Source organism: Narcine bancroftii, chromosome 1 (assembly GCF_036971445.1).
Source record: "Narcine bancroftii isolate sNarBan1 chromosome 1, sNarBan1.hap1, whole genome shotgun sequence".
Lineage (NCBI taxonomy): Eukaryota > Metazoa > Chordata > Chondrichthyes > Torpediniformes > Narcinidae > Narcine > Narcine bancroftii.
Genome location: NC_091469.1, coordinates 380,515,803 through 380,535,827, shown reverse-complemented (window position 1 = coordinate 380,535,827; position 20,025 = coordinate 380,515,803). Strand labels below are relative to the sequence as shown.

The following is a 20,025-nucleotide window of genomic DNA, read 5'->3' as shown; positions in this document are numbered from 1 at the left end:
CCAACCTTACCCCAATTCCACCCCTGGTCCCAATTTACCCTCAACTCCACCACCAGTCCCAACTCCACTCCCAGTCCCAACCCCAACTTCACCCACCTGTGAACCATGCTTGGGACAGCAAGAGGACGAGGTAGACGGCTCCGCCCGGCATGACCCCTCCAAAAGCCCAGCACCGGCACACAGCCCCCAACAGCCCCAGCACTGGCACCTCCGACAGCGAAACCTGGGGCCCCAACAGCAATTGGACCCGATCCCTCTCGCTGAGCGACCGACACAGATTGGCGGCAGCGAGGTTTCGGTCCCGTGCTTTCTTCCTGCATGGGATCGGCCGCTTCCTGTCACAATCGCCTCACTTCAGCTTCTCTTGGGGCGTGTCTTCTCCACGTCGGTGGGAGGACAGGTACGGGGGTGGACCAGACCACTCTGACCTAGACCCCAGGGACTAGACCAGTCTGACCCAACCTGAGGTCCAGACCAGTCTGAAACAGACCTTGCGAACTAGACCAGACTGTCCTACGGAGTCAGGAGAGAACTACTCCTTTACACCCAGGAATCAGCTCAGGCTGCAATGGAATGCACCTGGATGTGACCAAACGTGTGAATGTTTGGCATGAGAGGAAGGGAACATTCTTCCCGGCCTGAATCCTGATTTTTTTTTTAGCCAACACACCCTCCTACGTCTGCACAGTAAGATCCCAGGGTGTGAAGACCAAATACTCTCAGTTGGAAATAGTGTGGAATAACTAATGAGCAGGGGCGATGGGAAGAGAGGAGTGGGAGACAGCGAGGGAGAGAGTTATGGAACCCGGCGTGACACATTTTGTGTCTTCCCAGTGTGTCCTGGACAGTGCAGTGTCTGTCGGCACCGGATCCAGAGTCAGTCAGTAGTCGGGAGAGTGGTGGATGGAGCCAGGGAGCAGGGTAGTGCCCGTGTGGTCTTCACAGGACATCACTGGAGACTGACAGCTGCCTCTGTGGAGCATGGTTGAGCTCTGCGTCTTTACTCTGGGCCGCAGTCCTGGAGCTAAAACTGAAGCAAAACATCCTGGCAGTCGTCAGCAAGTTAGGCAGCACCTGAACATTGCAAGTGAAACTCCCAGCTGCTCTTTCTGACACGGCCTGTTGAAATGACATCTCTACTGTGCGTTGAATGAAACTGGAAGCCTCGCAATCCTCCTCTGTTTAGTGCTCAGAAGGGAAGGGAAGAAGAGGCGTTACTTCTGGCAGCTGTGTTTTCGGAATTCTTACCGATGTGCAAGGTTTTACGGGGCTGGCGGGAGAGGCACAGAGTGAACACGTAATGTTGCACGATCGCGTGTGGACGTGCCTTGTCAGGAGTAAGTCTGCCTGAACAAGAGAAGATTCCTGTCCTCTCTCGCGTTGCGACAAGCTGCCGGCCCCAGGTTCAGACAGCAGATCTGTTCCATTTGTTCGTGTTCTGTCACCGCCCCTGATGGCAGTCTCGCCTGCCTTCGCTCTCTGTGAATAGCTTGTCAGAGATATCATGCCATTCCTATTTAGGGGTTAATTTGCATTTGAAGCCGAGTTCCAATGAGACATTTTGGAAATAATGATCCATATGGATACACCAGCATCTAGCGCCCTCACTGAGCGAGAGTCGCTCCTGTTTCACGTTTATTTCCTTTCCTACACCTTTCCCCGCGTCACTACTTGCTCAAACTCTGCTGTGCAGTGAATACTTCCAGTTACTGTTCACCACCCAGAAGCAGTGCCGTTGCTTTCTCCATGGGTGAAATCTGACCCACTGGGTGTGACAGCATTTTGTGTCCAACCTCCTCAACGTCCTGCTGTCACGCAATTTTCCAAACAAACTGAGCGTTGTCAGACCGATGCCTTGGCCACTCACTGGAGCGCACAACATGCTGGGGAAACACCGTAGGTCACGCAGCATCCACCCTGATGCCGAAAATCAGGCAGACACCTGAAAATAACAATGGGAGGGGGAGTAAAGTGGATAGAAGTAGGAGGGTAGAAGAGAAACAAAAGCTGAGGTGATGGGGGAGGTAGAGGGTAGTTCTGATAGGAGAAGGATGGGGAGGTTGGGGGAAAGGATGGAGAGGTCGGAAACGAGACAGTAGGAATTAATGGGAATTGGAAGACCCAATGACTGTGAGACCCCTGGGTCCCACGTCCCAACACCCAGTGACTGGGACACCCCTGGGTTCCCTGTCCTAGCAACCAGGGCAGCCGTGGGTCCCATATCCCAGTACGCATTGAACGGGGCACTCCTGGATCCCACATCCCAGCACCAAGTGACTACGACACCTCTGGATATCACATCTTAGAATCCAGTGACTGTGACACCACAGGGTTCTTCGTTCCAGCATTCACTGTCTGGGACACCCCTGGGTTCAACATCCTAACACTCAGTGACCAGAGCACCCCCGGATCTCATGTCCAAACACATGGTGGCCTGGACACCCGTGACTCCCATGTCCCAGCACCCAGTAACCCCAGGACATCCCCGAGTCCCATATCCCTCAGTCACTGGGGCACTTCTAGGTCTCAAAACCCAGCATCTCTGGGTCCCATATTCCAGTACCCAATCATCCGGGCACTCCTGGGCCCAACGTCCCAGCACCCAATGACCCTGAGACACACCTGCGGACCAGCATCCAGTGATTAAGGCTCCCCGGGGTCCAATATCCCAGCACCATGCCACCCCGGGTCCCTCGTTCCAGCACCCAGTGACCAGGATATTTCAGGGACTGGAGGGAGAGGTTGGATAGATCGGATCTATAAAATGATGAGGGGCATGGTCAGAATGAATCCTCACTGTCTATTTCCCAGGGTAGATTATTGTACAACCAACCAGGGTGATTTGGACCCATATCCAGACAGGAAGGGCTTGGAAGGAGATGTGCCAAATGAAGGCAAAGGGAAGCAGGAGCAGGTTGGGCCAAAGGGTCTGTTTTGTGTTGTCCGACTAGGGAAGGAAGCATAAACCCAGGAGAGTGGGATAAACGTGGGTCAGAGGAGGCGAACCCAGGACAAAGTTGCAAGAAACCTGGACCCAGAGGGCTGAACCTAAGCCCAGGGGGCATAAACATGGACCCAATGGCACATTCACGGGACAGGAGCATGAACCCATGCTCAGGGGCGTAAACCTGGGCTCATGGTGCATAAATCCATGCCCAAGGGTGTAAAGCCAGACACAGGGCAAAAGACCAGGCCAGCAGGTCACCTGCGAAGGGAGAGCGTCCAGAAACGATGGGCTACCGCTGGAGCAGCCCCGGGAACCCTGCCGGAGCGTCGAAGGGAAGCGCCCTCTCTGCCGCCTCCTCGGGCCGGCCTGCGGCGGGCGGGGGGCGCCTTTAAGGCGCGGCGGGCGGGCGGAGAGGGCCGGTGGGCGGCGCTGAACCGCCCGGCTGACGGGCGAGCTGCGGTCCGGTCTCCGGAGTTGCTGCTGAAGAGCGGGGAAAGGCCGGAGGCGGCGGTGGCATGAAGTGTGCGGCATGGGAGCGAACAGTGGCAAGGAGTGCGGCAGCGAGGGTGAGCGGCGGGCCCGGGCGGGGGTCGGGATGGGTAGCGGCCCGTCCGGGGGCGGGGGGAGTTCGGGGACGCGTCGCGCCCCTGGGTGGGCAAGATCCGGGTCCAGGGCTGTATCAGGGGGTTGGGCAGGGACCGGGACCCAGCCTGGGTACGGGGGGGAATTAGGCAGGGTCCGGGATGCAGACCGGGTACGGAGTGGGGGGGAATTAGCCAAGGTCTGGGACCCAGGCTGGGTACAGGGAGTGGGCAGGGTTCAGGGTCTGCGACCCGACCCAGGATGGGCAGGGCTGGCTGCAGGGTCTGGGTCCCAAGCTGAGTAAAGGGGGTGGGCAGAGCCCAGGTGTGTAGGGTGGGCAGGGCTGGATGCAGGTGTGGCCAGGTTCAGGAAGTGGGCAGGCCATGGGTTGGGTGCAGGGAGTGGGCAAGGTACAGGGAATGGGCAGGGCCCACGTATAGTGTGTGGGCAGGGTCTAGGTCCCAGTCCGGTGGTTGAAGGTGGGCAAGGTCAGGGCCCTTTTGCAATAGTGGGCTGTGCCGGGAAGCTGACAGATACAGGCTGAGGGACAGGACCCAGGGCTGCTCTTGTGGATTGAATTGGTTAGGTTGAACTTGACTGGTGCAGGACATAAGGCTGGTGTGACTGCTGGCATTCCCAACACTTTTTTTGAAAACTTTATTTAAAAGAATTGACAACTTACAATCAAACATAACAGAGAGAAAAAAAAATTATATATAAAAAGAAACAAAAAAAATCCAAAAATCAAAACCCCCACCCACCCTCCCACCCCTTCAGCCATCCCCCTTAAGGGGAGCCAAATATAAAGATAAATCAGTGATTATAAAGAATATTTCAAAGTATTTCTAAGTTTATATATTGCAAATAAGAAGACCACATTTGAACAAAAAATGAATAATTATCGTGCAAATTACATGTAATTTTTTCCATAATAATACAATTTCTCAACTCATTATGCCAGAGTGTTATATTAACCTCCACATTCTTTGGCTTGGCTTCGCGGACGAAGATTTATGGAGGGGGTAAAAGTCCACGTCAGCTGCAGGCTCGTTTGTGGCTGACAAGTCCGATGTGGGACAGGCAGACACGGTTGCAGCGGCTGCAGGGGAAAATTGGTTGGTTGGAGTTGGGTGTTGGGTTTTTTCCTCCTTTGCCTTTTGTCAGTGAGGTGGGCTCTGCAGTCTTATCCTTCCAAGTACTAGCTACACATTTTTGTGTTACAGATAACACTAGATGTACAAATGCAATTTGAAATTTATCCAACCCTAGTCCTTTCAAAGAAACCATATATCCCAACAAAAAGATTGATGGGTTTACTGATAATTTTATCTTAAATAATTTTTCCAAAACCAACCTAATTCCTTTAAAACAAGACCAAACACCATGTTTAAAAAAAAAAGTTCCAGTACATAGTTCACATCTAAAACAAGAATTTGAATTACTAAATCCATATTTTTTCAATTTCTCGAGAGTCAAATATAACTGATGTAAAAAAATTATAATTAACCATTCCATTTAGTACATTTGTCACTTTAGTTACACTATCAGAACACATAACCTCCCAATTATCTTCTAGAAAAATATAGGTTAAATCACTTTCCCATTTAAGCCTAGATTTCTCCCATTTCAGTTTATCCATATAATCCTGTAATAATTGGTACATATCTGAAATATAACCTTAGGTACAAAAGAAATCAAAGGCTCAAATTTTGTCAACATGGATAAATTCATCTCTTTACCATAATTATCTTTTATCAAAGCTCTGAGTTGATAATACACAAACAGAGAATTTACAGATATATCAAATTTCTCCTTCAGTTGAATAAAATAAAGAAATTGGCCTTCTTCAAAATGGCCCTGAATTATCTTTATGCCCTGAAAATTCCATCTCTTTAAATGATTATTAAACATTGAAAAAGGAATAAGCTGGTTATGATATAATGGGGTTTGAATTGGTAATTTACCCTTTGATCCTAAAATCCTGTTTCTTTTAACCCATATCCTTAACAAATGTTTTAATACCGGCATATTACATTCCCGCAATAAATCCACATTCCATTTAAATATAAACTGATGTATCTCAACTTCAGATATACAAGCCATTTCTACCTTTTCCCAACTCGGAGGTTGGTCCACATCCATCAATCTACTAACAAATTTCAATTGAGCTGCATCATAATAATTTTGAAATTGAGGTAACTGCAATTCCCCCTAAAGCATATTTCCATGTAAGTTTATGTAAAGCAACTCGGGCTAATTTTTCTTTCCATAAAAACTCCCACACTGCCCTATTCAGATCCTGAAAAAACCCTTTGAAAGTAAACATGGTATAGACTGAAACAAATATTGAATTCGAGGAAAAATATTCATTTTAACACAATTTACTCAACCAATTAATGTTAACGGCAAATCTTTCCATTTAATCAAATCCATTTTCATAGTTTTTAATAAAGGGACATAATTCAATTTATATAAAGACTGCTGGTCTGTATTTACTACCACGCCCAAATATTTATTTCTATCTGACCATTTCAATTTTATAATACCAGCACGTCATCCGCAAATAAATTAATCTTGTATTCATCCTCCCCAATTTTCATTCCTTTAATCTTATCATTCTGTCTTATTGTCTGAGCTAATGGTTCAATAGCCAATGCAAATAAGGCAGGTGACAATGGACAACCTTAACGCGTTAAGTTAAATGATAAGGAAATTTGACCATTTGTCACCATCCGAGCAGTTGGATTTGTATATAAGGCCTTAACCCAGCCTATAAAATAAGGGCCAAAATGAAACTTCTCTAACACTTTAAACAAAAAGTTCAACTCGACCCTATCAAAGGCTTTTTCTGCATCCAGCACAACCACCATTAGATGGTTGGGTTGCTGTCTAAATGCATTGACTAATGTTATCAATCTAAGAATATTATCTGACGTGTTTCTATTTTTAATAAAACCTGTTTGATCTATGTGTATCAACTGAGGTAAATATTTGGCTATTCTATTCGCTAACACCTTCGCTATAATTTTATAATCTACATTTAATAAAGAAATAGGCCTATATGAAAATGCTTTCAATGGGTCCCTATCTTTCTTAGCAATCACAGTAATTATAGCACTTGAACAAGATTCCAGTAACAACTGCTCCTCTGTTACTTGCTGCAACACATCTCCAAATATAGAGGATAAATCTTTATAAAATTCAACAGAAAATCCATCATCTCCAGGCGACTTTCCATTTGCCATCTCTTGTATAGCTTCTTTAATCACAAAATCTGTAAATTGAGCATCCAATTCTTTAACCTCATCCTCCCTAAAACAGGTAAATTTAATTTAGATAAATAGGATTCGATAGTACCAGCATCCTGCTTTCCCTCAGAAGTATATAATTTTTGATAAAATGAATAAAACTGATTATTGATTTCCTGAGGTTTATAGGTAACTATTGAATTCTTTTTCACAGCATTAATAATTCGTGATGTCTGTTCTGTTTTTAATTGCCATGCTAATACATTATGAGCTCGCTCACCCAGTTCGTAATAACGTTGCTTAGATCAATAAAGTAGACGCTCATACTGATAAGTTTGTAAAGTATTATAATGTAATTTTAACTTCATTAAAGCTTCTTTTTTATCTTCTGTAATATCTTTCTGAAATTCCTTTTCCAATTCAGCAATTTGTTTCTCTAACATTAAGCTTTCCACTGCATATTGCTATTTAATTTTCGTAGTATAACTAATAATTTGCCCTCGTAAATATGCTTTCAAAGCATCCCACAATACAAAATTACTATGTACTGAATTGACATTCTCAGCCAAAAACAAAGTAATCTGCTCCTTAACAAAAGTAATAAACTCTGGTTTCTTCAATAGCATTGTATTAAACCTCCATTTGTAAGATGATTGTACTACTTCTGAACCTACACAGCAAAAGAGAAACATAGAATGATCTGATATAACCTGACTTTTATCTTCTTTGGCTTGGCTTCGCGGATGAAGATTTAAGGAGGGGGTAAAAGTCCACGTCAGCTGCAGGCTCGTTTGTGGCTGACAAGTCCGATGCGGGACAGGCAGACACGGTTGCAGCGGCTGCAGGGGAAAATTGGTTGGTTGGGGTTGGGGTTGGGTGTTGGGTTTTTCCTCCTTTGCCTTTTGTCAGTGAGGTGGGCTCTGCGGTCTTCTTCAAAGGAGGTTGCTGCCCGCCAAACTGTGAGGCGCCAAGATGCACAGTTTGAGGCGATATCAGCCCACTGGCGGTGGTCAATGTGGCAGGCACCAAGAGATTTCTTTAGGCAGTCCTTGTACCTTTTCTTTGGTGCACCTCTGTCACGGTGGCCAGTGGAGAGCTCGCCATATAACACGATCTTGGGAAGGCGATGGTCCTCCATTCTGGAGACGTGACCCATCCAGCGCAGCTGGATCTTCAGCAGCGTGGACTCGATGCTGTCGACCTCTGCCATCTCGAGTACTTCGACGTTAGGGATGAAAGCGCTCCAATGGATGTTGAGGATGGAGCGGAGACAACGCTGGTGGAAGCGTTCTAGGAGCCGTAGGTGATGCCGGTAGAGGACCCATGGTTCGGAGCCGAACAGGAGTGTGGGTATGACAACGGCTCTGTATACGCTTATCTTTGTGAGGTTTTTCAGTTGGTTGTTTTTCCAGACTCTTTTGTGTAGTCTTCCAAAGGCGCTATTTGCCTTGGCGAGTCTGTTGTCTATCTCATTGTCGATCCTTTCATCTGATGAAATGGTGCAGCCGAGATAGGTAAACTGGTTGACCGTTTTGAGTTTTGTGTGCCCGATGGAGATGTGGGGGGGCTGGTAGTCATGGTGGGGAGCTGGCTGATGGAGGACCTCAGTTTTCTTCAGGCTGACTTCCAGGCCAAACATTTTGGCAGTTTCCGCAAAGCAGGACGTCAAGCGCTGAAGAGCTGGCTCTGAATGGGCAACTAAAGCGGCATCGTCTGCAAAGAGTAGTTCACGTACAAGTTTCTCTTGTGTCTTGGTGTGAGCTTGCAGGCGCCTCAGATTGAAGAGACTGCCATCCGTGCGGTACCGGATGTTAACAGCGTCTTCATTGTTGGGGTCTTTCATGGCTTGGTTCAGCATCATGCTGAAGAAGATTGAAAAGAGGGTTGGTGCGAGAACACAGCCTTGCTTCACGCCATTGTTAATGGAGAAGAGTTCAGAGAGCTCATTGCTGTATTTGACCCGACCTTGTTGGTTTTCGTGCAGTTGGATAATCGTGTTGAGGAACTTTGGGGGACATCCGATGCGCTCTAGTATTTGCCAAAGCCCTTTCCTGCTCACGGTGTCGAAGGCTTTGGTGAGGTCAACAAAGGTGATGTAGAGTCCTTTGTTTTGTTCTCTGCACTTTTCTTGGAGCTGTCTGAGGGCAAAGACCATGTCAGTAGTTCCTCTGTTTGCACGAAAGCCGCACTGTGATTCTGGGAGAATATTCTCGGCGACACTAGGTATTATTCTATTTAGTAGAATCCTAGTGAAGATTTTGCCTGCAATGGAGAGCAACGTGATTCCCCTGTAGTTTGAGCAGTCTGATTTCTCGCCTTTGTTTTTGTACAGGGTGATGATGGTGGCATCAGGAAGATCCTGAGGCAGTTTTCCTTGGTCCCAACAAAGCTTGAAAAACTCATGCAGTTTGGCATGCAGAGTTTTGCCGCCAGCCTTCCAGACCTCTGGGGGGATTCCATCCATACCTGCTGCTTTGCCACTTTTCAGTTGTTCGATTGCCTTATATGTCTCATCCAGGGTGAGGACCTCATCCAGCTCTAGCCTTAGGGGCTGTTGAGGGACCTGTAATAGTCTACTTTGCAGATGTGCCGAAACCAAAAAAATCTATTCTAGAAAAGGAATCATGTCTAGAGGAATAAAAGGACAAGTCTTTCTCTGTAGGGTTTACTCTCCTCCAAACATCAACCAGATTCAAATCCTTCATCAAAGCTCCTATTTGTGTTGCCGCCTTTGATTTCCTTATACTTTTCCGAGATCTGTCCAATAAAGGATCCAAAACACAATTAAAATCTCCCCCGACCAAAATATTATTATTGGCCTGATTAAGCAATAAAAAAGCCTCCAACATAAACCGTTCATCATCTACATTAGGTGCATAAATATTTTTTTAAATCCACGATTAAGCAAAAATTTTACAATCAACTATCAAAACTCTCCCAGCATTTCCTTCAAATGATTCCAATTCAAACGGTAATTTCTTATGAATTAAAATCACTACACTCTTTGCTTTAGAATTAAAAGAAGAAGGAAATACATGACCAACCCATTCTCTCTTCAATTTCAAATGTTCTTTTTCAGTCAAATGTGTTTCTTGCAAAAAAGCAATATCTACTTTATTTTTTCTTATATAAGCCAAAACTCGGTTACGCTTAATTGGGTTATTCAAACCCTGAACATTAAAAGTTGCAAAATTCAAATTAGACACATCTTAATCTAATAATATATTCCACTACTATAAAATAATGCTCCCCTCTAATTCCTATAATATTCTAACCCCCCCCATGTAAATATTTCAATAAAAAGGAAAAAAAAAACTAACAATCCCCAAAACAAACTACTAAAAAGTAGTAGCTCGCTAAAAATCTGGGAGTGGTAAAGCCCACTAGTGGCAGATGACTGAAGGTCTCAGTGTCATCCACCTCCCCCCCTCCCCCCCAGTCAGACTTTCACAAAGTACTGAAATAAAAATAATCAACTCAATGATTCCAGTAGTACAATTATTGTTTCGGATCTTCAATATCAAGAAGACTTTGTGTCAATTCAGCTTTCTTCCCATTCTTTTCATGTTTTCCATTCTTTCCATTGCCATTTGCTCTTGGGTGACAGTGATGGCAATCGTCCATTTCCTCGTAAATCTGGCAATGAATTAGCAAAGATTAATACATCATGATCATTTTCAAAGAATTAAGATTGAAAGTTCCCATGAAAAACTTTCAACATGGCCAGATAACGAAAGGCAAATTTATATCCCTTTTGCCACAATATTTCTTCAGCTGAATTAAATTCTCGGCGCCTTCTAATAATTTCTTGATTCAAATCTGCATTAAAAAAAACTCCTATTATTCTGGACCATCATTGGAGCCTGATTCTGTCGTGCCTTCTGCACCGCCATTCGTAGTATAATTTCTCTGTCCTGGTATTTCAAACAGCGAATCAAAACTACTCATGGTGGTTGGCCTGGAAACAGTTTCTTCCTTAGTGCTCTATGTGCTCGATCTAACTCCAGATCATCCGCAAAAATTCCTTGCCCAACACCTCAGGAATCCAATTCTTAAAAAAACTTTACTGGGTCAGAATCTTCTATATCTTCTGGAAGACCTACTATTTTTACGTTATTTCTTTGACCCTGATTTTCTAATGAATCAATCTTCTTTAATAATTCCTTCTTCTGGATCCCCCAATCCATGAACGAATTCTCCACTTTTTTCATTTTTTCTCTATTACGCTCCACTTGGTTCTTACATTCAAAAAAAGCTTCTTCAATCTTTTTAAATTGATCTTGTACAGTGTCCACTGATTTTATACATCTATTAACATCACTTTTAATTACATTAATATCTTGCTTTATACAGGTCATTTCTTCATATATAGTAGTCATTTTAGTTTTCACTTCCATAAATCCTTGAGTCATCTGAGTAGACATCTGTATTGACATATTTTCCATTTGATGAGCAATCCCTTCTGAAGTTGTGAACACAGAATCCAGTCCAGGTTCCATCACCTCCCTTTGAGGCCTACCTTCTCTGGTTTCAGTTCCCATTTCTTCCTGTGTAAGTTCCTGTAATGTTGATCTTTCTTCCTCCTCTAAACATCATAGGCCCTCTTCCAGTGCGCATGCGGGTCTGGACGCCTGTCGACAGCGTGCCGACCTCGTCAGCCCGCCGCCATTCAGGCTCCCCCACAGCCCACACCTTGTCCAGTAATTCCCAGACCTGCGACGCTCCGTGCATGCCCGGCAAAGTCATCAACCACGCAGGTGCGTCTTCCGACGCTACACCGCACTCCCGGACTGCCAGGCAGTATAGCAGGCTCGTGGGTCTGTCTTTGCTCGGCCGATCCGCCCGCGCCCCCGGACTCACTGCCATCTTACGATTGCGCGATCGGTGCCGGCATAATACTCAACCGAGCAGGAGTCCTCTGAGGCTTGGGGACTCCAGTTGACAACTCTGTGGCTTCAGCTTGGTAAGTAGGCCTCAGTTCTTCAATACTTTTGTAAGGTAATTTTTGCAATTGAGCTTTTGATTTTTTCACGTTTGCAGCCATTGCAATCCTCCAATATTCCAAAGTCTGTAAATAATCATTTTTAACCACTTTTACAAATTTTAAATTCAGGTATTTAGAAGTCTAACTGGGGGAAGGTGGAATCACATGTCTTTCCACTACGCCATCTTGCTACGCCCCCGTGTTCCCAACACTTAGACCCCCATTCACCCCAGCACTGGTGATTGAAGTTGTTGGGGAACTCTTCTGACAGAGGATGTGGGGGCCAGAGTGAACTGAGGCCTCTCCTTGTAAATCTGTGGTGTCAGATGCAACTGCCCAGCATTTACCTGGATAAAGTGCTCTACCTCTGAGCCACCCTGAGCAGTGCAGCACAGTGGCTCACAATCTGGTCATGAATCATGAACATAGAACATTACAGCACAGGAACAGCCCCTTCTGCCACATTGAGGAGTTCCCTCCAGAGGTTCACGCAATCAGCAAGTGAATAGACATCGTCTTTTACCCATGGAAGGGCAAGGACAAACCAGGTTACACACTTAAAGGTTCAAATTGAGGGGAGGGGAAGATTTAAAATGACGAGAGGCAATTTCTACTTACAGAGGGTGGTGGGTCTGGAACAAGGTGACAGAGTGGGGACAATTGTGATGTTTGAAAGACATTTAAACAGGAGTGTGGATAGGAACAATTTTGAGGATTATAGGCCTAATGCTGGCAAATCAGACCAGCTCATGTAGACAACCTGGTTGGCATGGACAATTTGGGCCAAAGGGCCTTTTTCTGTGCTGCAAAACTCTGACTCTGCCCTTGCTAACCATGTGTGTTGACTGTATACACCAGCAGGATCGAGAATCTTCAATGTCTCAGCCATTTTTTGCAATGATTTTGGATTCCACCCACCCTCAGAATGAACATATCCTTGTCAGGGGCTATCTTAGCCTCTCGCTTCAAACCTCAGCCCTGTAGTTTGTGACCTACAATTCACCTGATCTATTGTTTGTCTCCTTTCCATTGCCTCTTCACTTCCTCTCAGATGCCCCTCCTTTCAGCCCTCTCTTCTCCTCTAAATGCTTTCCAACTATCCTTCCCAAAGCATCCTCACCCAAAACATCGACTGACCATTTCTACCTATGGATGCTCTCTTGACCTGCTAGTCTCTCCTGCTTCTCATTGCTTTCGCTACGAATCTACCCTTTTCAGTTTAATAACTTTTTACTACATTGGGTGTCTAGAACTGCACACAGCACTCCAAATGTGATATCACAGTTGTAACATGATCTCCCCGCTCCTGCATTCAAATGTCCTCCGTAGGCCTTTTCACACCATGGGTGAGTAGTGACCTGGGTGAAATTCCTGGAAAGGCAGGACCTCCCAGATCTTTCATACTGTGGTTCAAATTCTCTGTAATTTGCCCTCCCCAGCAATTTGGGGGGGGGGGGGGGTCCTGCCCCCAGCGATGATGTAGTGAGTGACATATTGCACACTCATAGGAAGTCCTACCGGAAGTCGGATCGCATGGTAATGGCGGACAAGGCTTTTCCAAAAATCAATAAAGCTAATGCCTCCATGCTTAAATAAAATGAGTAATTCAATCCACAATCCTATTGCACAAACCCCTCTTCTACATACTTCTTCCTTGATTGGTGATGCAGCACGATGCTTCCCCTTCTTGGCCATTTGCAGATTCAGACCGCAGGGAAAGGGTGGTCCGGGGAAATTACTTGGGTCCGCGGCCCTACCTCAGGGTAATTTGCCTGTACCATCATTTTCACAATGTTGGTTCTTGGGAGGGTTCCCTGGAAAATTTCCCAGGAATTCCCATTTTACACAGCATTGTGAAAAGACCTACTGGTGAAGGCAAGAATATTCATCACCATCTGTCTACCTGCATTGCAGCTTTCAGGCTTTCTGTCCTGCTTCTCTCTCCAGGACCCTCCCCTTTCTGATGTAACTCCTGCCCTAGTTTTGCTTAAAGAGCAACACCTTGCATTTGTCAGAGTAAAATTCCATCTGCCATTCCTTGGTCCACGTTCCCATTTGATCTAGATCCTGTTATAATCTCAGATAATCTTTTTCATTGAATACCACTACCAATCTTGGTGTTATGCATAGATATTCCCAAGATTCAAGCCCTCTCCCCAGCCACACATCCACCTGATCTAACTTCTCATTGTTTTATGGTGGTTTTATAAGTCAGACTTTATGGAAGTTCTCTGGCACTCTTTTAAAGCATTTTATAATAATTTGGTGGTTTTCATGAGATGAGTCTTTGATTTGTCTGTAAATAACGTGCAGATTACACAGCAACATAGGATACACTAATAAATAATGTTAATTTTATCTTTCTTGTGTTATACAAGTGTAAAAGGATAGATGAGCATTCACAAATGCAATTTGTTCACAAATGCAATTTGTTCACAAATGCAGACAGATATTTGGATGATCCTGCAGTAGTTCATGGTTAAGATTATACAGGGAGGCTTAAGAGCCTGAGAGCTTTTGGAGGAAAACTATTGTTCTTGAAGCTAAGGTGCTGGACTTTAGGCTTTTATACTTTTTGCCAGAAGGTAGCAGTGAGAAAAAGTTGTGACCAGGGTGATGGTTGTCCATTAGGATATTGGCTGCCTTCTTGAGGCAGCACTTTGTATTAATGTCTAAATGGATGGGAAGTCGGAGCCTGCGATGGACTTGGTTATGTTTGCCATTTTCTGCAGCCTTTTGCATTCCTGGGCATGCTAATTCCCAAACCAGGCTGTGATGCAATCAGTCAGTCAATATATCGCATTTACTCATGTAAAAGTCAATCTCATGTTAAAGTCGACCCTAGCCTCTCACCTTGGAGCTCCTGATGCCTTGGTCGTGAACTCGCGCCTCAGCCCTGGCCACTGCAGACCGGAGCTCCCAACACCTCTGTGCAGATATGTATTGCGGTTCTGACCTCCCCTGTACCAGTGTCCATGCCAACTCCCTCACCAGTTTCCACGCCATCCTCTGTCTTCACAAGGCTGACACCTTGGATATTTCCACTGCTGGATCCCACAGGCTCATCCCCCCCCATCTTCCCCCACCACCACTCCTTACCCTTCTCTATGTCCTCACACCTCTCCTATTCAACCTCATCTTCTCCTTTGAGCTCGCCTTTTCTTCCCACCCACCTCATCCCTTTGTGTTTTTACTTCAATCACGGTGTCTACAGATGTTTGTGTTTTAGTCATGGTTTTTGTTACTTGGTAGGACATGTTTTAATTCACAGACTCTATTATTACCTTAATTCATTGTAGTTTTCTTCTTGATTCATTTAGAAATCATTGGAACTTCTGCTGTTGATGTTATTTTGGATTCTAGTATGAATTTCATCCCCTCAAAAGCAGTATCCAATGTAATAGTCAACTCTATACATTTAACATTTTTTAAAAATGGTCTGGAAAATTCGACTTTTACGTGAGTATAAACAGTACTTCCCAAGTGCACCTGCAGAAGATTGGTAGAGTATCCAACGACGTGCCTAATCTCCTCAGGCTTCAGAAAGCTGAGGCATTGGTCTGCACAGTTGCCTCAATGTGCTGGCTCCAGAAGAGGTCTTCTGAATATGAACTCCCAGGAACTTGAAGGTTGTGACCCTCTCTACCTCTGATCCATCAAGGAAGTCAGGTGTGTGGTGCCTCAGCCTCCCCTTCCTAAAGTTTGTGGGAGTACATATGTTGAGATCAAGATTGTCTTTCTGGCACCACATAACCAGGTTTCATAACTGTAACGATAAAACAGGCTGAATCAGCATGGTTTCCAAGGAAGATTTTGCCTGAGATTGTGTCACTTTTCAATCCCCTTTGTCCAGTCTTGATCTTCATCCTATATTCTGATTCATCATTTCCCATTATTTGACTAATAATGGTGATGTCGTCAACATATTTATAGATTGAGTTGGAGATGAACTTGGCTGTACACTCATGGTTATAACAGGGAGTAGAGCAGGAAACTAAGCCTGCAGCCTTGGAGTGTCCCTGTGTGAATGGTCAGTAAGGAGAATGTGATGTTGTTGATCTGCACTTCCTGGACTCTGTCAGTGAGGAAGTTGAGGAACCAGTTGCAGAGGGATGAACAGAGTCCCAGATTTCTGAGTTTGGCCGTCTTTTGCTGATGTGATGAATTTGAACTCTGAGTTGTAGTTAATGAACAACAGCTTGATGTAGGTGTTCCTGTTGTCTAGGTGATCTAATGCAGAATTCGGGGGGAGGGGGAGGTGATGGGAGAAACCAGTGAGATGGAATCTGTTGTTGACCTATTGTGGAAACGGGCAAATTGAAGTGGGTCCAGGCCCTTCCTAAGGCAGAAGTTGATCAGCTCTACAAACAACCTCTTAATTACTTCATCATGATCAACGTCAATCATCTTGGCAGGTCACTTTGCACTTGGTCACTAGAATGATGGATGTCCTTTTGAAACAGATGGGGTCCTCTGACCACTGCAGTGAGAGGGTGAAGATGTCCACAACTGCAACAGGTTGGTTCACACAGGTTTTAAGGACATGGCCAGGTACATTGTCTGACCCAGATGCTTTCTGAAGATTCATCCTCATGATGGTTCCATTCCCCTCAGCCTGGGAGAGCAAGAGACCAGAGTTCCTGGGAGAGCAAGAGACCAGAGTTCCTGGGAGAGCAAGAGACCAGAGTTCCTGGGAGAGCAAGAGACCAGAGTTCCTGGGAGAGCAAGAGACCAGAGTTCCTGGGAGAGCAAGAGACCAGAGTTCCTGGGAGAGCAAGAGACCAGAGTTCCTGGGAGAGCAAGAGACCAGAGTTCCTGGGAGAGCAAGAGACCAGAGTTCCTGGGAGAGCAAGAGACCAGAGTTCCTGGGAGAGCAAGAGACCAGAGTTCCTGGGAGAGCAAGAGACCAGAGTTCCTGGGAGAGCAAGAGACCAGAGTTCCTGGGAGAGCAAGAGACCAGAGTTCCTGGGAGAGCAAGAGACCAGAGTTCCTGGGAGAGCAAGAGACCAGAGTTCCTGGGAGAGCAAGAGACCAGAGTTCCTGGGAGAGCAAGAGACCAGAGTTCCTGGGAGAGCAAGAGACCAGAGTTCCTGGGAGAGCAAGAGACCAGAGTTCCTGGGAGAGCAAGAGACCAGAGTTCCTGGGAGAGCAAGAGACCAGAGTTCCTGGGAGAGCAAGAGACCAGAGTTCCTGGGAGAGCAAGAGACCAGAGTTCCTGGGAGAGCAAGAGACCAGAGTTCCTGGGAGAGCAAGAGACCAGAGTTCCTGGGAGAGCAAGAGACCAGAGTTCCTGGGAGAGCAAGAGACCAGAGTTCCTGGGAGAGCAAGAGACCAGAGTTCCTGGGAGAGCAAGAGACCAGAGTTCCTGGGAGAGCAAGAGACCAGAGTTCCTGGGAGAGCAAGAGACCAGAGTTCCTGGGAGAGCAAGAGACCAGAGTTCCTGGGAGAGCAAGAGACCAGAGTTCCTGGGAGAGCAAGAGACCAGAGTTCCTGGGAGAGCAAGAGACCAGAGTTCCTGGGAGAGCAAGAGACCAGAGTTCCTGGGAGAGCAAGAGACCAGAGTTCCTGGGAGAGCAAGAGACCAGAGTTCCTGGGAGCGCTCCTGATGGCGCATCATTGTTTTTTCCTTGGAAGCAACTGTAGAAAGCATTGAGCTCGTCCAGGAGAGGTGCTTTGCACATGCTGAAACCTTGTAGGTAGTGATGGAGGGCATATCCTGTCACAGCTGTTGGGTGTCCGTCTAAGACTCTAGTTTGGTCCAGAGTTGTCCCTTTGCATTAGTGATGGCCTTTCCAAGGCTGCACCTGGTCTTTAAAGGTTGTACCTTTTCTCTCTGAATCTCCTGATCTGAACACTTTGGAGTCCCATAAATGACTGGGTACATTATGTATGTAACATTAATTTAATCAAGTGAAATGAAAGAATTATAACAAGTATATGCAGACAGATGTGATATAGGTATGTATAGAAAAGCTAATATTCTGACATTCAAAGAAATCAGTCCATGACATAACCTGGGGTCTGTTTATACTGGGACATGGCACTGGAAGGTATCCAGGGTTGAAAATCCAGTGGTGCTGTACTTAAATCTGTGACTTGGCTCTGAACGCATGGCAGGATCTTGTACCTATGTTGTTAGCGCCAATGTGTACCACAGCCTCCAACCATTTACCTTCTTCCTTCAGCTGCTCAAATGACACTCTGCAGGCACCATTCCATCCAAATGCCTCATCTGCTGTTCCCCCTGCAGACAATGCCCCTCCCCTCCTAATGAAATCCTCCTGGTCTTTCTCCTTCTGTTCTGTGGAGCCAGCTGTTATGTTTGCAGTTGCCTGTCATTGCTTCCCCATGGAGGTCATCTGGGGGATGGCTCCAGGGAATTCCTTTCACTACAGTGGGTAATGAAGATGCAAAGATCTCTGACAGAGCTTCCGCAGCCTCCTCCTTTCATATTCTGAGAGAGATCTCGCCATACCCTTATTGACACAAGGGCGCTGCACACCTCTCCTCAATTATCCAACACCACGTCCTTCTCCCTGCTGAATATCCAGAAGTATTCATTTAGAGTCTTGCTCATTTAGAACTAGGGGACATGGCTCAAAGATCAGGAGAGTTGATTTCAGATGGAGATGAGGAGGAATTGCTTCTCTCAGAGAGTGGTGAATCTGCCCAAGGAAATAGTAGAGGCTGCCTCAATGTATTTAGATGCTGATAGATATTTTTTTAAACAAAAGGGAATTGAGGATTATGGAGAACAGGTGGGTCAGTGGAGTCCAGGGCCAGATCAGCCATGATCTTATTGAATGACAGAGCAGGCTCGACAGGCCAGGTGGCCCACTCCTCCTCCTGCTTTTTGTGTTCTATATCCCTGGCTTCATGCATGGATTACCCCCCGCTCTCTGATGAGACCTATTCCTTCCTTGCTACCATCTTGCTTCTAATATATAAAAGATTTGGGGATTCTCTTCATCCTGCACATGCAGGTCAAGGCCTACTTTTTCCCTTCCTCTGTCTTGAAGTTCTCTCATATGTAAAAGGATCCTTATGGAAATGTGGTTGCAGGATGGGGTGTTGGGTAATATGGGAAGGTAAGGGGTAGGGTAACAAAGAGCATTAATGATGGGATCAAGGCGATAGTAAGAGATGATAGAAGATCCAGAGAGCAGAATGTTAAATCTGTCTGGGTAGATGTTAGGAATAGTAACTGGTGGGAGTTTTCCATGTTCTATCAAGTAATAACATTCCAGTGGCATAGGCAATAAACCGAGAAATATCTGGTGCATGTAAGAACAGAATGGCAGTTGTCATGGAGGACCTTAACTGGCATGTAGATTGGGCGAATCAGATTGATTGAGGCAGTCTTTAGGAGGATTTCATAGAATGAATCTCACTTGAATGGTGTGTTACTGAACCTACGAGGGAACATGGCATCTCGGATCTGGTCCTGTGCAATGACAATCTTGTACTTCGGTATCCTCTCAAAAAGAGTGATTACAGTGCAAGAAGAACGGAACATTAATCAGTACATGGAATTACGATGTTGTGGCTGATACTAGGATGACACAAGGGCTGGATGATTGGTGCAAGTTCCTGGGTTTTTCAGCCCTTCTAGTCTGTAGTGAACTATTATTCTACCTTGTCCCACTGTCCTGCATTGACCATAGCCCTCAATACCACTCCTGTCCATGTGCCTGTCAAAGCTGTGCCTGAGTTTACCACTTCAGCTGGCAGCTCATTCCACATTCCTACCACTCTCTGCTTAAAGAAGATCCCCCTAATGTTCCTTTTAAAGTTTTCCCCTTTCATACTTGGCCCATGTCATCGAGCTTAATCTCACCTATTCTCAGTGGTAAAAGCCTGCTTCCATTTACTCTATCAATACCCATCATAATTTTGTACACGAAATAGGGAAGGAGGTAAAAGAGGGAGGGTGGCATTGCTAATCAGGGATAGTACATCAGCTGCAGAAAGGGAGGACATTGTGGAGGACCATCTACTGAGTCAGTGTGGATGGAAGTCAGATCAGGAAGGGGGAGTGATCACTCTACTGGGAGTAGTCTATACTGCTATTTTCAGCAGTGGCCACAGCACATTTAAGGAGGGAGCATAGGCTGAAATTTAAAATCCTTTTTCATGTTTTTTATGTAGTCGGTAGGAGAGAAGTATGGAAGAAACCAATTGAATTTGGCTGCTTCACAGGGAAGTGGGGCCATAAACTTTGAGCAGAGTCCTAAAGGTCCATAGCCATGAAAAGATTGAGAATG

At 45.7% G+C, this 20,025-nt stretch overlaps 2 protein-coding genes across 5 annotated transcripts in view; one reads left to right on the top strand and one right to left on the bottom strand.

Moving 5' to 3' along the window:
• The window catches only part of cdcp1b (CUB domain containing protein 1b), a 60,392-nt gene extending 56,984 nt beyond the window's left edge, over positions 1-3,408 (bottom strand). Inside the window, exon 1 of one of the 3 annotated variants that reach the window (XM_069913458.1) lies at positions 3,206-3,408. Coding sequence is in view for 2 of the 3 variants with exons in the window: in XM_069913457.1 (XP_069769558.1) it covers positions 97-151 (55 nt within the window). In the remaining variant the exon portion in view is untranslated. Of the gene's footprint in view, positions 1-96; positions 1,803-3,205 lie in introns of those variants that run through there. The other 2 variants (XM_069913457.1, XM_069913459.1) reach the window with 2 other exon arrangements.
• The window catches only part of fbxl7 (F-box and leucine-rich repeat protein 7), a 67,544-nt gene continuing 50,882 nt past the window's right edge, over positions 3,364-20,025 (top strand). Inside the window, exon 1 of one of the 2 annotated variants that reach the window (XM_069913461.1) lies at positions 3,364-3,513. In XM_069913461.1, the coding sequence (XP_069769562.1) occupies positions 3,477-3,513 (37 nt within the window). In that variant the 5' untranslated portion in view covers positions 3,364-3,476. The remainder of the gene's footprint in view (positions 3,514-20,025) is intronic. The other variant, XM_069913460.1, reaches the window with a different exon arrangement.